Source organism: Neopsephotus bourkii, unplaced genomic scaffold (genome assembly GCF_033783945.1).
Source record: "Neopsephotus bourkii isolate Nb327-2 ecotype Australia unplaced genomic scaffold, CSIRO-AGI_Nbou_v1 NB_1292, whole genome shotgun sequence".
NCBI lineage: Eukaryota > Metazoa > Chordata > Aves > Psittaciformes > Psittacidae > Neopsephotus > Neopsephotus bourkii.
In genome coordinates, this window is record NW_026901776.1 from 2,902,436 (window position 1) to 2,919,669 (window position 17,234).

The window sequence follows — 17,234 nt, forward strand, 5'->3', positions numbered from 1 at the left end:
GCTTTTCATAGATGGTATTTCCTAGGTGGTACTATTTTTTATTACTGATAGATTAAAAGTGTATGTTTTAAAGAAAGCAGTCAGCCAGTTCTTACTTTAAACACTTTTCACTTGGCATTTCAACTTGTATATTGGTTTGCCAGGCATTTATATGCTACAGATAAACACTGAAGTGTCAGGCTTCAAATTTCCTTACAAGAAGAGGAGAGGAAAAAAAAGAAGAGCAATGGTGCAAGGTTAAAAACAAATTAATTTTTCTGAATTTTTTTATTCTCTCACTTGAAATAAAGCAGACCTAGGAAATACCAGCTGTAGAGAAAATTATCCATGATAAACTGTTAAATACAGTAGCAATAAAAAGAAAAAATGCACCTGAAAATTACAGTGAAAGCATAGGTCTGCCAAAAGGTTTTCTGGACAGCATTATTTTTTTATGGTCACGCTGCAGTCGAGGCTAAATGGAGCGTTCCAACAGGAATTGTTATCTGGGTTATATAAAGTTCTCAAAAATATTTTGTGGAGGCTGAAATTTCTGGTGCTGTGTCTTCCATAAAGACATATCATTTTAAGTGAAAATCTTCACTTAAAAAATCCTAACCAAACTTAACAGGACATGGTTGCCCAGGGAGTTTGTAAATGCTCCATCCCTGGCAGTGTTCAAGGCCAGGTTGGACAAGGCCTTGGGTGATATGGTTTAGAGTGAGGTGTCCCTGCCCATGGCAGGGGGGTTGGAACTTGATGATCTTAAGGTCCTTTCCAACCCTAACTATTCTATGATTCTATGTTCTGAGTTTTAAAATGTTGCTGTTAGCATTTTCCTTACATTATATATTTAATGCATCATATGTAATCTATACATTTGCATTCATTCTTTGAAAACTCTGCAAAGGTATCTATCAGTATAGCTTGCACTTTACATGTGGTCAACAGGGAAGCCAAGAGCTGAAATATTTTCCCTAATACTTTTTCAATGCTGTTTGAAAAAAAGAAGTGTTATTTTGTATCTTGCAAGCTTCAGGTTCAGCATCCTCATTATCTATACATTTATTTCAGTTGCTGCATAATTTGAGATGCATGTTGCTCTCTGAATATGTACTGTTAGGTAATACACAGCTGCAGTGGCAGCTATGCAAAAGTGTCACCTTCTTAGGAAAACTCAGGGATCACACCACCAATCTTCAAATGCCTTTCTTTCTCCTGTAGTGAGAGCAAGTCTCTTGTACAAACTGACATAAATATATTGACTCTTTTCTCATTAATCTCTGTCTTTAACTCACCCCCACTGCAGTTTCTTTATATTCTGGAGGTAGAGTTATCCAGTGTTACATGCACTATTCCAGTCTAGCAGTTATGTGAAAGCAAGATGTATTTTAATTCTTCTTGATATTCAGCAGAGGTCTACAGAACTGTTGAGCTGACACTACTCTTTTCCTAGGAAACAGGAAAAGGTAGCCTGTCTTAGGAATTTAAAGATAAAAAAGCTGATGAAGCAACATGTAATATAACCCTACAGAGGGGAGTCTTGAAAAGTTATGATCAATGTAAAAAAAAAGGGGGGGTGGGGGGGAGAAGGGGAGGAAAAGAAGCAACTGCTGGGCATGTCAATCAAATATGGAACTTGCGAATCCTTGGTAGCTAAAAATACAGTTATTTATCAGGAAATATCATATTGGTGTGGACAACAATGATCCATCTTTAGGAATACAACTTCACATCTTCGTTATGGCCATGAAATGCACTCTGGCTCATCGTAGTAACAAAAAGCAGTCCTTTAAGAAATTCTGTGTTTTAAAGAAATGTTCTATTGCTGTCAAAAGTTAATATCTATATCATTAGACCTTAGATGCCAGTTCAGATCTCGCTAGCAACAGATCAATAATAAGACAGAAACATGTCTGTAGGACAATAGCTCCACCTTTCCTTTCTCTGGGTACAGGTGAGGTATTGACTTTGTTCGTCCTCTCCAGTTCTGGACATGTTTCCATTTCTTCAGATTGTTTGCTGTTCCAGAAGGCTTGCAACCCTGCAAAGATACACCTAAAAAGGGGAAAGAAAGTTGTGTTTTGGAAGGGGCAGGGGGAAAAAAAAAGGGAGAAAAAGAGAAAAAAATATAAGTGCCCTCTAAGTGTGTACATAAGGCATATACTGCTCATAAGCTCGGTTTGGCCCTTGCCTTTATGAAGAATCATGTTGCTGAACAAAGACTGTCAAGAATGCCAGCAGAGGAGAGTTCATAAACAGGATCAAGTCCCTGATATCTTTGCATCATACTAAGCTTGAGAATTTCTTTTGGCTGACTTTTTCGACCCTTTAACTCCCACGATAAATCTTTGACACATTCAAAATAATCTATAAACTCAAAAAAATGCACTCGTCTCTCAAATATAAAAGTTGCCCATTCCCACAAGAATAGCAGTTAAGCTGGCACCTGGTGTGTCACACTGTGTATATCTAGATGAAAGGGAGATTCCTGGCCAGCATGTCTCCACAGCTCATTGATCTCCCTCTGCAAAAAGACTGGTATGTCTCCCTACAGACTCCTCGGCAGAATGATTTAAAACTTGCTGTTGAGCAATTTAAAGTCTGGCATTGGATAGCTGTACATTGCACAGTGAGGAGCATATTGGTAAGCTGCCACTTCTGCTTGCAGAGGAGGGCATTAAATCCCATAGCACGAGCAATGTCCTCTTAGAATAATTTAAGGGATATTTTGTTAACGCTTATAATAGGAACCAGTGAGTCAGACTTGAGAGTGAGAAATCTGGGGACATGGGAGTGTGCACTTGCAAAGAAATGTGGAGTTGGAAGGAAAGAGGAGAAAAATGTATATGGAGTGGCAACATGAGAGGGAAATGATGAACATGTGGAGTATGTTTACTGGGATCACATTTTGCTTGGCATATTGTTGCAATGCCAGCTGAAAGCTCCAAGTGTTATGTTAATAAGTGGTTATGGAAAGATACATTTTCTGACTTGGGAACTTTAATCTCAATGTCTTTATATTGTTCTCTAATCAACTGAGTTGCATGCTAGTAAGCTTGGTTTTATGACTAATAGTTATAATGACATTTCAACACAGAATGCAGCTTACATGATTTTTAGTTGAATAATTAAAAGGATCATCAGGTTTCGGGAGTATTTAAAAGATGTAACTTAAATAAATTAGCTTTCTGATCAGAAAATACTGTTAAAAGCATTGGAAAATCTACTTAAAAAGAGACCTAAACGCACCAAAGATTGAAAAGCTAGGGACAGTCCTGTGAGGCAATGCCTCACAAAGAGACAATTTGCAGTCCAGCTGAGGGACGTTGCTCAACATTTCAGTATTTTTTTTTTTCTTCCTTGTGCACTTTCAGCAACTAGTCCTTTTTTTCAGTGAAAACACCACCATTTCTTGGTTCAGGGAGGAGAGACATGACTGTAATTTTTAGCATTGCTTTTGAAGGAAAAGTTTGTAAAAAATAAAAGCATTTGAAGATAAGTTTCTCAATCTGGATCTTTGGTGAAAATTCTTTTAAATACCACAGTTTAACATTTTTCAGTAATACTGTGTTTTGTAAGGCAGGAACAAATATTCCCCTTTGCAACTGCAACTGTAAGCCAACTGGTGCATACAAATAATAAACTTGAAAAGAGTGAAAAATCTAGTAAAAACTTAATTAGAAATCTGTTATCTTTCCCACTTTTTGTGACTTGCATGAGGCCAAATTCCGTAATGCCCCACATAAACAGCAAAAGGGCTTTTCAGCAGTCTTTAATTACTTGATGGTGTTGTATTATGCTGGTATGTTGCGTTGCAAAAAAGACTTAAAATCTACCAGTAACCCAGACTGGTGCGAAACTACTGAAGATGTTAAATTCTTTGGATACTGAGAGTTTGCTCAACCAGAGCATGGAGTTGACATAATAATGGCAACATCCATTAAGTACATGGCTGTGTTCATGTTTTATGGTATGAGTACAGGGATAGTCTAATATCAGGGAGTTTTGTTTCACATTTTTGGGAAGAGCCTCACAATGTCTGCAGTCATTTTCAGTCATTACATGATTATGTATGGGCAACATTTAATATGATTATTTTCACCTGATGCAGCAAAGTTGGAAGTCTCTCATGTTCCCACCTCCTGCACTGCACTGCACTGCACTGCACTGGAGATCTCTAATTCTGTGGCTCTCCAGCTGACTGTTACCTTTTTTAGTTTTCTTTTTTTCTTTTTCCCCAGTGATCTCTTTTATTCACTCAGTTCTCATCTTTGCTTGTACTGCCAATCTTGTAGCCATAAATTATACAACGTAGTAGCCCCAGTATACCCAATGTAGCAATTCAACTGCCCAGGGTATGCTTCCATATCCTCTTTATGGTAGTCGTCTCCTCCACATAGTCTGTTCATTGAGACTTTTTTCATTGTTTTTTGCGTACTGCATTTTTCCCTTCTTTTACTTCATCTGATGCTTTAAAAATGTTTTGCAGCAAACGTAGTTTCGCAATTCCGGTCACTCACAAGTTTCCATTCTTTTGCTTGCTGATTATGTTACCAGTTTTACTTCACCTCCAGTCTTGTTCCTTTCCCTTATCATTTCCTGTTGAATTTCCTAACCAAATAGCCCAAAATGCAGCCAGCTTCTTTGAGAGCTGGCTTCAGTTCCAAAAAAACAATGGAAGGTGATGACTATCTTTTCTTTGCGCAACCTCAAGTTTCATATGCAAAGTCAGTATGAAAATGATTTCCATCTTGCCTGAAGGTAGCCAGGTATAGCCTGAAATACTGATCACTTTGACAAGAAACAAATATGAATTTTTCAATGGCAGAAATCGAGTAATGCATTTAAGTGGGTATATGCACATTATAGTTTGTTTGAATCATAGCAACACTTAACAATTGAATTATTTACATCATTATTTTTCAAGTTGAAATTTTCTTTAATGTTGAAGTTATCATTTTTAAAACATGTTTCAACAAACTAGCATTTTTTGTATTTATGCACATCTGTGTATCTCTGCACAGCTAAGAGTGGAATCCCTAGATCATCAAGAATATGATTGCCAGATAGAACTGAGTGAAACTGAATACTTCTGAATTTAAATTCCTTCAGAGTATTTTTAAGTGTGTTATGGGTTACAGTAAGACTGCAAGTGGGAAGACCTCATTTTCATTTCAGTTGACCTCAATTTCAGTTGGCCTTGAAACCTTATTTTAGGCCCACTTGACATGATGCATACTGAAGAAAATCTGAAATGTATTCCCCAGAGTGTACTCTACACTGTTGACAGAAGAGGGATCTTATTTAGGGTCCTGCTACAGGTTAGTCTCTGTGTTAAGTGGCCAGATTAAAACATTTAAATTTGATTTAATTTGATTTTTATTTCTCCTTGGTTCCCTGAGCCAAAGTATGATTAATCACTGCTTCTTTTGGGCAGCCATTGTCTGCTTAGTGTTCCTTAAAGTAAGCATGAAAGTAGCTGGCAGGGGTATCAAGATAGTCTAATATGTATTCTCTTTGTTGGTAGGCAGAAGTTAGTTTCATCAGTCAGTTTGGTGGGACTGTGTACATTACAGTGTGCTTCTTATCTGTATGAAGTCTTTGCAGTCAGTTACTGAATCATATCTATGTCACCACTTTTTTTTTGCTAAAAAGAAACTCATTTCAGTATTTTAGTAACTGGATCAAAGAATCTGGAAGAGTTTTCAAAGAAAGAGTTTTAGAATTTTATGCTCCTGCAGTCTTAAAGATGTCTGGCACTTGATATTTTTGCTGAGGATTTTTTAGTTAATTTTTATTTGTGAAGGTGCTATAATTATTATATACAAATTACCTCTAACCCAGGCAAACCTAAATAAAATATTTGCAACACCCCTTTTGGTCATCTGATAATAAGCACTTAGTAGCATAAAGAGTATTGCCTAAGCTTTGTTTTATGTTAGAAAATAGAGAATATCTGCAGAGAACTGTCTTTTGGGTTTCATGAAATACACTGTCAAACTGTAAAAGTAATGCCTGAGTTTATCATGGGGGTTTTTTTAAATAGCAGAGCTGCTCACAGGAATATTATCTTCCAGTCTTCTCGCTGTTCATACATTTGTCATGTTGTAGTGCTCACTAGTGAAGTGTAAGGCTACCAAGCCTAGATGGAGCCAGTAGGAAATGAATCTGTCTGCTGCAGATGTTTTGGACGAAATTATTAATGTTTAGTGGCAGCAAAGTGGCTCCTCTCCCCCCTCAATGGGCTGAATGATGACAGAAAGTTTCTAAGCCTTGATAAGGTTGTGGCCAGGCTGGCTTTTGGTCTAGAAGGCAGTTAAAGATACTTTGTCTTTTGGGTTTGTAAGGATGTCTGGTTTCTTTTTCCTGTGTGTAAGCCAAAGTGTAACTTGCTTATTCATCTTACAGACTGTCTTCTAACTTAATCATAGTTTGAACATTTTTGTCTCACAATAAAGTGAGGTAGGAGGTGAAAGCACCAGAAGAGTGTTTTTTTGTTATGAGGGAAATAAGTGACAATGGTTAGGCTCTCTGAATCTTAAGTAGCAGATTTTGAGACCTGAATTCTCAGGGTGTGTAAGAGACCCGCTCTTCACTCACTTGTATATTTTTTTTATTTATTTTTGTTTTAACTGATCTCTGGATTGTCCACTACTGTACATTCCCTATACATTTTCTTATTGTTGGGGCTGTTTGGAAGTATAGCCTTTCTGAAATAATGCAAGCAATGCTTTAGCTGAATTCAATACTTAAGGACATATATTTGTCCAGATTCAAGTTACAAACACTTCCAGTAGGTATTTATGGAATATGCCCTGGGCCTGATGTTGGGTCCACTGCTGTTAATACCTTTGCTCTTTAGGTTACTGAAGAGTGGAGTGCCTCAAGGGTCGGTACTGGGACCAGTATTATTTAATATATTCATCAATGATTTAGATGAGGGAATTGAGTGTACTATCAGCAAGTTTGCTGATGACACTAAGCTGGGAGGAGTGGCTGACAAGCCAGAAGGCTGTGCTGCCATTCAGCGAGACCTGGACAGGCTGGAGAGTTGGGCAGGGAATAACTTGATGAAATATAACAAGGGAAAGTGTAGAGTCCTGCATCTGGGCAGGAACAACCCCAGGTTCCAGTATAGGTTGGGGAACGACCTGTTAGAGAGCAGTGTAGGGGAGAGGGACCTGGGGGTCCTGGTGGACGACAGGGTGACCATGAGCCGACACTGTGCCCTTGTAGCCAAGAAGGCCAATGGCATCCTGGGGTGTATTAGAAGGGGGGTGGTTAGTAGGTCGAGAGAGGTCCTCCTTCCCCTCTACTCTGCCCTGGTGAGACCTCATCTGGAATACTGTGTCCAGTTCTGGGCCCCTCAGTTTAAGAAGGACAGGGACCTGCTGGAGAGAGTCCAGCGCAGGGCAACTAAGATGATTAAGGGAGTGGAGCATCTCCCTTATGAGGAAAGACTGAGGGAGCTGGGTCTCTGTAGTTTGGAGAAGAGGAGATTGAGGGGTGACCTTATTAGTGTATATAAATATATAAAGGGGGAGTGTCATGAGGATGGAGCCAGGCTCTTCTCAGTGGCAAACAATGATAGGACAAGGGGCAATGGCTACAAACTGGAACACAAGAGGTTCCACTTAAACTTGAGAAGAAACTTCTTCTCAGTGAGGGTGACGGAACACTGGAACAGGCTGCCCAGGGAGGTTGTGGAGTCTCCTTCTATGGAGACATTCAAAACCCGCCTGGACATGTTCCTGTGTAGCCTTATCTAGGTGTTCCTGCTCTGGCAGGGGGATTGGACTAGATGATCTTTTGAGGTTCCTTCCAATCTCTAGCATACTGTGATACTGTGATACTATAGTGAGAGTTAAATAACTCTCTGCTTGTCTAGGCTGACAATGCAGAGCAGCAGTGTCACTTTGGCCTGGAGCCTAGAAGTAGGTCATTGTCTGCAATTGCTTCCCTTTTTGCTTCTCTAGGAGGAGGTTCACAAAAGCGTTTATGTTGTTTTCTCTAAATATCCTCTTCCCTCCTCCCAGTATTGAATTAGATCCATTAATTTCTTCATTAAGCTCTAGCAGCTCACCATAGTTGAACAGTTAATCCAACCATCCTGATATAACCACTAGTGTTCATATAACTTTTGCACCTTTTGGTCCTAGATTATTATCTTGCAGCTCCACGCTGATCAGGGTCTCACTGAAGTCAGTGGGGAGTAGTGCAGGAAAAGCCTGAGCAGGAGAAAGGTATGCGGGAATTTACCACTGTGAGAAATACAACTTGAACCAGGCATGAATTGACAGAAGCAAAGTGGTTTTCCCTAAATCTTGTTAGTTTCATGGATGGGAAGATTAAGAAACATTCAGGGTCAGCGGAGAAAACCTAAGAGACTGACAAGAAATTGACAGAGGCAATTATTTTCTAATTGAATTAAGACTATTGTCCTTACTTCAAAGGTAACCTTTTGTCTGCTTTTCTAGATATTGCAGCTTAAATGATTCTGTTCATATCAAAACCCATCCTTTTGCTCTTCCAGAAGAATTAGATTATTTTGATTTTATATTTAATAAAAACCTAATTTAGTTGAATGATCAACCTTCAGAAAATACACTTGCACACTGCAGAAATTGATATCAGTTTTACTGCTTTAATATTTAGCCCTGTGGAAGGAGAATGATTGCCTTTATCTCTATATTTTACTAGTCTGACGACTTTTCTTTTATAGATACAGCTGTAGATTTAAACAGTTCTCCACACTTCCAGTTTTAATGTGATCAGAAACAATCTCCCAACAATGAGCCATCAGTGTGCTTAGGTTGGACTTGATGATCTTAAATATCTTTTCCAATGTAGTTGATTCTACGATTCTATCTTTACACTTCTAATGACATTTCTTGGTGAAGAAGTATACATGGCTTCAGTGAATGTTTGTCCAACCACTTGAACCTTCCTGAACAGGGAACAGGATGGGGGCCAGGAGACAGCGAACTGTCCCAAACCCACACAGTGAGTCAGTGATATGGTTGGAACTGAGTGGCTGCTAGCTCTCAGCTTTAAGTGCATTAGGGAGTAATCCTTCTCATCTTCTTCTGCGTTCCCCTCGGTATGAATAAATAGGCTTAAACTCCAAGGAATTTCACAAAAACTCCCAAAAACTTGAGGACAGCAATCATATAAGTGAGACCAGTATGTAACCCTAGAAAAATGGGTAGCACAACCTTGAGGCTGTCATTTATCAGTCTGGAGGTTGCAGATCACTTTTTAAGTGCAATCTAAGGGACACAGAAATTCAGATGTCCTCTCTCACCTGACTTCCTCTCTCACAGAGTGGAATTGTTAACATTGTGCTGTTTCAAGCAGAGACAGCTTTTATCCAAATAGCTATTTCTCTAGAGAAGCTGAACATCTACAGATGTTATGCTTGCAGTAGCACTTAATGGGACCTGCTTGTTAGAAAATAAGCCCTATCACTGCATTATCAACATTCACATTCTTCATGAGGACTTCTGTTATGAATTAAAATTAGACAGACAGAAATCTGTGCTGCCTTATGTCCTGGTATGTTAGACAAGCAGTGGATAATCTGTCCTGGAAGGGCATGTTTAAATGGGACAGAGACTGGAACTAAAGATTCCCCGACATTTCCTGAGAATAACATCTGGATCTGTCTGAACTGGTTTGGTAAATATTTTTGTGTGTTACATATGCGGTCATGACGAGTAGTCTGAATACCTGCATATATTACGTTTCTTCTTTGATACTGTCATTTTGATAACCTTGATAGTACTCATACAGCTCCTGGGATTTGATACTAATTTAATCCCAATTAACATTTTCTTTTCTGATTTAAATTATTTCTATCAGTGAAAGAAACGCTATAGCTGTACTGGAAAAAAAAAAGGAAATTACATGATAGACATGATATTTTATATTTGTCTTTGTAAGAGTGGCTTCTGATGGGTTGGAATGTGTCTGACACCTCCTTTGGATGTAAGTAAACATGAAACAGAAGAAAAAGTGGCATTTTAGGAATAAGAATGTGTCTTTGAGTTTTACTGCATTTTGTATCATTCCCGTAAGCATCTATTTAAAGCTATTACTACATTTTGGCTGACACTTTTACTGGATCTATTTAAATACTTTTTAAAGGTGAATTACTTTGCTGTTTGATGTTTTTATTCTATATTGTTCTGTATTATCCTGCAGCAGTCTATCTGATATGCAGTCAGATAGAAAGTGTTACAGCTTCAAAATAATAGGTTTCAAAATCTTTTTTCCCCCACCTGTGCATATAAAGGTCTTCCTACATTAATAAAATATAGGGCCATCAAATGAAGAGAGCAGCTTGTTGGAAATGCTTGAAAAGAACTGATGTTTAAATTAATTTTTGAAAGTACAGAATTGAAACTTATAAAAAGAACGAGGTGTGTCTGGTGAAGTTGGATAAAGGAGAGATGAATGCAAAGGCAGGGTTTTTTTAATGTGCTTAGCAGACCCAGCTGGAGTCTTATTTTCAAAATCTGGCCCTTACCACGCACACAAAAAAATTTTAAGAATAATAATAACACAAAGTCAGATTCTCACGTTGCCCTGTGTAGCCTCAGTGAAATAGCAGACATGCAAGTGGTCTGGAGATGAACTGCAAGGAAGCAGCCAAGGGTATATCATTACTTCAGTATCATTTTACTGTTATTTCTTTTTTTTCCCCACTGTTGGATAATGATGAAAAGGCAGAATAAGTGCCATCTAAGGTCTATATTGTTGGCAAGAGCAAACCAATATAGGACTTACATTTTTATTTTCTTCTTTCTTATTTATAAATAATATTCTCATCTGTCATAAACAAATACACATCTCACACCATTTAATGCCATCATATAGTAAGGGGTTTATGTAATTCTTTGAAGCTCAGAGAATTCATAACTTAAATCTGTATTATCAGTATTTCAATAACCATGTGTGTTTGTAAGGTTGATCTATAAAATGAGTAAAGATGGTAAAGAAACATTTTAGAGTGTGCCACGGAATACACTAGACTGACTCAGGCAGGCTGCCTTTCCGAGTATAGCCCTTTGCTTTTCACAGTTTGTTCTCTATCTGCACGGTTAAAAGGACATGTATCAGAAATGTGGCATTTGCTGGCATTTTGCTAGGCCTTAATTTGGTACCGTTTGCCAAGACAGGAAGCTTGCTCACTTCTGGAACCTGCTGCTCTTTTTATATCCAAGAAGCCCAAGTGCATTTACCCCCAGTGGCCATGTAAGCCTTGCTGCTCACCCTCAGCTTTGGAAAGAAAGGGTTGTGTACAGTGGTGTGCACCACCTTGGTTGTAAATTGCATGTTACGTGTTAATTTTCCATTTTTATTTTAAGTTAGAGTGAAGACTGGAAATTGTGGTTAAGGTATTTTGCCATTTTAACTGCAAGCAAAATTGAGTGAAAGGGAAGATAGGCTGGTGGGAAATTTTGTTTAAACTGCTGTTAAATTACTGAGGTAGGGAATGGATGAAGACTGTGCCATTGATTATGAGTTTTCCTCGTAAGTGCCAGAGTCTGAAGGTATGGCAACAACAGCCAGAGTGCAACGGCTATTTTATGGAGCATGCGAATGAAAATATGGGGAATAAAGTTACCCACTTGATTCCTCAGGCCTGAACTTGTAAGCTGTATACTGTATTTGGGAATATTTTTGTTCTACAGGAATATTTACAAGTTTTGTCTCTCTTCAGAGTTAAAGAAGCAGAGGAAGTCTGCAGGCAGAAAAAGGGGAAGTCGCTATACAATATAAGACCAAAACATGACTCTGGAATTGTAAGTAAAAATTGTAGCAATGTTTTTGTTCCCATCACTTATGCTACCTTTCTCTCTTTGCATTTTATATGTATGTTACTCTTGATGTACCTTTTTGCTCTGAGGGGATTTTTCTTTCTTATTTTTTTAATGTCTAAAATTTTCATAAAAGGTGTTAGACTAACAAAAAATGCTTCCTATAACGTTTACTCCACAAAGTCGATGTAGCACAAGCAAGGCGAGCATGCTATTGTCCCCCTCTTCTCCTTCCCAGCTCCCTCCCTGTCAATCTATCTGCATCCCAGTATTGGTGTGGGATGCACGTAGAAGACAGAAAGACAGCTTCAGTTTTCCAAGCATATTCGGTCAGTATTCACTCTGTTTACAGTTATAAAATGTAAGGAAGAATTGTGATAGGTACACATTTTTCAAGTTGGATCCCTACATCAAATACTAGTGGCTTCTATTCCACTGATCTGGACTTGTTTGGAATAGAAATCCTAGAAAAAGATAATACTGTTCTTCTGAACTGTTCTTCTGTTCTCACTGTTCTCACTGTTCTTCTGAAAACATATATATAACTTTAATGATAGTAGAAGAGCAATTCTAGTCATTCAGTGAAACTTTCCCACTATTATTGTCTAAGCATTGCTAGGATCATAGCTGATTTTAAATAAAATATTCCTTCAGTAAAAAAAATAATCTGGCACTTCCTATTTAAATTATACCAGTAGCAACTGCCATCAATTAGATTTGTAAAATACTATAACAGAAGATTGTTTCATGTGTCAGTGTCCTTGTCTAATACCCCCAAGGCACTATTTAATTTTTTTGTGCTTTGTAGTCATGGCTCTATTACCATGACACATCCTTGAAGTGAAACAGGTGGTAATTTACTATATTCTCACTAACATAATCTAACACAGGAAGAAATAATACTGCATTTACTGTTTCCTATTCTGAATATTTAGGGAGAGTTGGCTGTCTGTGGTTAGTGCTACAAGAAATGTAAATAGAGGAGTAGTTTGGTTAGGAATGATAAACTAGATTTTATTTTATCAATTCTATTTGAAACCATATCAAGATGTCATTTTTAAAATAACAAAGCTAACATTGATTTGGATTTCTCTCTCACCTACATCTTACCATATGTAAAGACACTGAGAGTTGGGGTTTTTTTTAAGAAATAACTATATCATGTCCCCAAATAACTGGGACTTTCAGTGTTACTGAAAATTTAATAGAGTGAAAGTAAATATATTTCACAAGCAGTGTGTAGTTCCAGTCTACTTCATTTCCAGCTTCAAAGGAAATTTATTTGTGAAGTCAATTGTCCAGTGAGTATAATTAAACATCAGCCTATATCTTTGTGCTTTCCACATTTTCAGAGGTGATTTTATGTATACTCATTTTTCTGCCTTTTTATTTTCAGAAAGCAAAGATAAGTATGAAAATCTGAGAGAGGAAAAGCAAAAGCCATTGTTACCTGGTTACCAAAACTCAACATGCCTGTGGGTGGGGAGCAAGGGGGAAGGAAACTACATCATCCTGATCATTTGCTTTCTTGACCTTTTTAAATTTGCTTTTTGTTCTCTAGAGTTTGCCACCAATTGATGTGTTATTGTACATTCATTCATGAATGTAATCACTTTAATGGGGTGCCCAGCAATAGACTAGGTATGGACTTGAAACACCTTCCCTGTACTCTGTATCTCTTTTGCCACTCAAAAATGATATTTTGTAAAGTGTATGGTATATTACAAATAGGCCAAGTCAGCATGCATAAAAAGTGGCACCTGCATCAATTCTGAACATGCTGAAGCATTACGTTGAACTTCATAAGAATGCTACATGATACAGTAAAACATTTCCATTCCTACTGGCAACATTTGTCTAACACAAATACTTCATGGCACTGCACTTAGTTTAGGGAAAGAAATGTTACTCCTAGTGAATTGTTTGTATCCGTTTCATGTTGGCATTTGTAGTTTGTATTTTGAATCGTTAAGTGCTGTTTATACAGTATAATCAATGCTTTTCCAACTTTTTTGGTTGCCCTCCATGACTAAATATTTGTGGAACAAGATGTTTACTGTAACTATCTTTAAAATCGATAAGACAGCATACTTTTATTTCATCTTTTGCCAGATAGTGAATGCCAGGTGGTATGGGGGTCAGACATCCAGCATTCAGAGAAAAAAAAAAAAAAGAAATATGAAAGAGTAAGTGAAAAGCAGGAAAACACAGAAAAGCACAGAAGTATGATAGAGAGTATGAGAGAGATTTGTCTGTTACAGTTTGTTAATATATAAAGCAGCTAATACTTTTACATAAACTTTAGAAGGTATAGTATAGTTTTAACTGCTGATCACTTAAGTCAAAGCTTTTGGCCACATGTACATGACTTCCCTTTTGAAATTAGCTTTACAGTAATTTAAAACTCCTTTAGCGAGCCATTAAAAGATGCACATGGGGACTGACATTTATGTAAAAGTAGCTGATTCTAGTGACAGAACATAAACTACCAACTAACTGACATCAATTTCACACTTAACAGAATTGCAGACTTTTCCTCCAGGCTTTCAGTGTCCCTGACTAGGAGGTTAATGATTAAAATCTATGACTTAGGGCTTCCATTTTAGACCACATGCTTAATTCCTACTTGCAATCCTGAATTTACTATATCACTTTTGACCTGCTCAACTGGTAACAACCCTTTCCTCCAATCCTAATTGAAGAGCCCCAAACCAATCAGCCCGATTGACAATATCTTTCTTTCAAAGCGCACTTTTCCTGAAAAAGGGGGGTGTGTGTGCATGCATCTGGACACGTGCTCACAACCTTGGAGTCTGAAAGACACTAGCGTAAGGCAAATGAGCTCTAATCTGCTGGGTTGCATTATTCCCTGTTTAATCTAGCTCATCAAGAGTCTTTCCTAGCTGTCCAGAGGCTAATATACCCTACAGGGTGTCGCAAAAGGAAGTGTGAAAGATGACCTCAGGAATCTGTTATTCTTCACATATACCAAGCACTAGAAAAGATGGGTTTTTTCACTATGTGAAAAGCAAGTCTCCTGTTGCTGATAAAACTATGTGAAAATCTGTACATGTAATAATTTCTAGCAGGGATATATATTACCAAGAATGGAGTTCTAAAATTTTGTGTTGATGGGAGTAACATTACTGTTTGGGGAAGTGATTATTTGCTGTTACAAGTAACCTATGGAAAAAACTTTAAAAAATAAAGCTATTTTAATGGCACTGATTCAAATCCATGTTTGTATTTATGTAAACAATAGTCTTTTCCTCTTAACTTTGCTCCTAAGTGCAAGAATACAGTAGCATGTTTTCATTTGTAGCCTTCCGGTTTCCTTCAGTACCTACAGTATGTATATTACTATTCTAAATGAAGTAATAGATCATCTAACAAAGATCACTATGTGCAATACTGTATTTAGTGTTTCTATTTCAATTTTTTTAGAATGTTAATTTATAAGAAAATAAAAGGAATAATACTGAAATAACTGCCTTCTCTCGTTACTATCAGGGTTTCCTACCAACCATTTGCTCCCTAAGCACCACATCCCATTCAAGTTCCTGTGATTAAGGAAAAACTTCTGTGAAGGCAGTGGTGGAAACAGGGCTTCTCTTTCTTTGCCTTCTGAAAGCATAGTGACAGTAATTTCCTGTTATGTTGATATATTACCTTTTCCCCAGGTGGTGGTAGCGAGGAGCTTCAGAGTCCTTCACCCAGTCAGACTATCTTTCACTTGCTCCTCTGGCTTGTGCATTCCTTCCAGTAGTGGGTTTGGCTCAAACTTGTCCCTACTAACACTCCCTAACGTAGCAGTCTCAAGGAATTGCTATTAGGGCAGAAACATGCACTAAAAAAAGTATTATCTGCATATTATAATGTCTTTATATACGTACATATATGTTTTAGATCATTAAAGCGTTGTCCAGCAACCTGGTAGGACTGTCGCATACAGACATACTGCCCTTTTCACTGCAGCATTGATACTAAGCGCTATTTGCAAACCCCTCTTCCTGAAGAACAGTGTCAAAGGCTGACTGCAGCTGGTGGTACTGCGTTATAATCTGAAGATACAAGCTGCTATACATATTTCCACTTTCATCTTAAGACCCAAGCTATTTGATTGAATGTCTCTCTTGTTCTCGTAGCTTTTCTCCAGCCTGTTTTCAAACTTCCATACAGAGTGAAGTTGCTCACCCTTCACAGCACTAACATTGACGCGTGGCTCTCCCAGAGTGGATTCCCAGCATAAAAGATTCACCACTACTCTTTTTTTCCAGTGGCACACTCATCTTTTTACAGAATTCAAGACTAATGTTCTTTTGCTTGACTGGGTGTGTTTTAAAGAGGTTGAACACCCCACTGGTGTCCTCTTCCCATTTACTGCAACATCAGGCACACTATGAGTTGGCTGTAGCCCTACAAAAGTTCTCACAGACAAAATTCTGAACCTTTTCATCACCACCACCACCACATATCACTCATCATTACTTAAACAAATGCAGCAGCTAAATAAGTATTTTCATACCTGAACAGCAGATATTACTTATGGAGAATAACAGTCTGGGGTTTTTATGAGGAGCTGAGAAGATTCATGTTGTTTTGCTTCCAAATTAAAGCCTTTCAGAAGCATCGTACTTTGTCATGTGTCATGACACAGTAGTGGTTAACTGCTTTTGTAGCACCTTTCATCATCCTAAAGCATTTCCAAAACTTGGAAGTATTAACCAACAGTGGCAGTGGGAATACAATCAGTGCCAGCTTCCGTAGACAGAGATTTTTTTTCCGTGATCAACTTAAAAGAGTTGGAAGTAGTTACTAATTTCATTAAGAGAAGCTATAGCAAGTCTCTGTATTACAATTATTTTGTTGCATAGTCCAGGTTAATAACAAAAGCCACGTTTGTACCAAGTTACTTAAGATATGTTATTTCAAACTGCTATGCAAAGAACAAGTGAAAACTGGTAGAGCTGGGTTTTTCTGAAGACAGTGTGAACAGACAGGAGAAAGAAAATGCCTCACACCATTCAGGTGTGCCACACATCACCCAAGTGGGATTCACATAACAGAACAGGCTTTCCAAGCCACTTGGTTGCTTATGACAGAACCACCTGCACCTGTGCTGTACCCGAGTTCTGTCCAACCTACCTGTGAAGGCATCCACTGCCCACTGCCTCAGAAAGATGGGGTCTGTCTGAAGATCAAAGGTCCCTGTTTAGTCAGCGCTGTTTTCTTATTTATACAGCTCAAATAATCTCTTAGAAATTTCATTTCTCACCCCAAATTGGGGCCCTGCCAACACAGCAGTTCCACAGTAATAGAGATTAACATTTACTGTCCCCCTCCTTCTGTTGTCCCACAGCACCACTCTACTTTAAGAAATACTGGATCTATCTGACCTAAAACTTTTCTCATCTATCCTGACACTTGCCT

The 17,234-nt window shown here is 38.0% G+C and overlaps 1 protein-coding gene across 2 annotated transcripts in view; it reads left to right on the forward strand.

Moving 5' to 3' along the window:
- Window positions 1–15,032, forward strand: part of FMN2 (formin 2) — a 165,841-nt gene extending 150,809 nt beyond the window's left edge. For both annotated transcript variants that reach the window (XM_061365734.1, XM_061365735.1), the window contains 2 exons: window positions 11,708–11,789; window positions 13,201–15,032. In XM_061365734.1, the coding sequence (XP_061221718.1) occupies window positions 11,708–11,789; window positions 13,201–13,227 (109 nt within the window). In that variant the 3' untranslated portion in view covers window positions 13,228–15,032. The remainder of the gene's footprint in view (window positions 1–11,707; window positions 11,790–13,200) is intronic.
- Window positions 15,033–17,234: the final 2,202 nt, after the last annotated feature.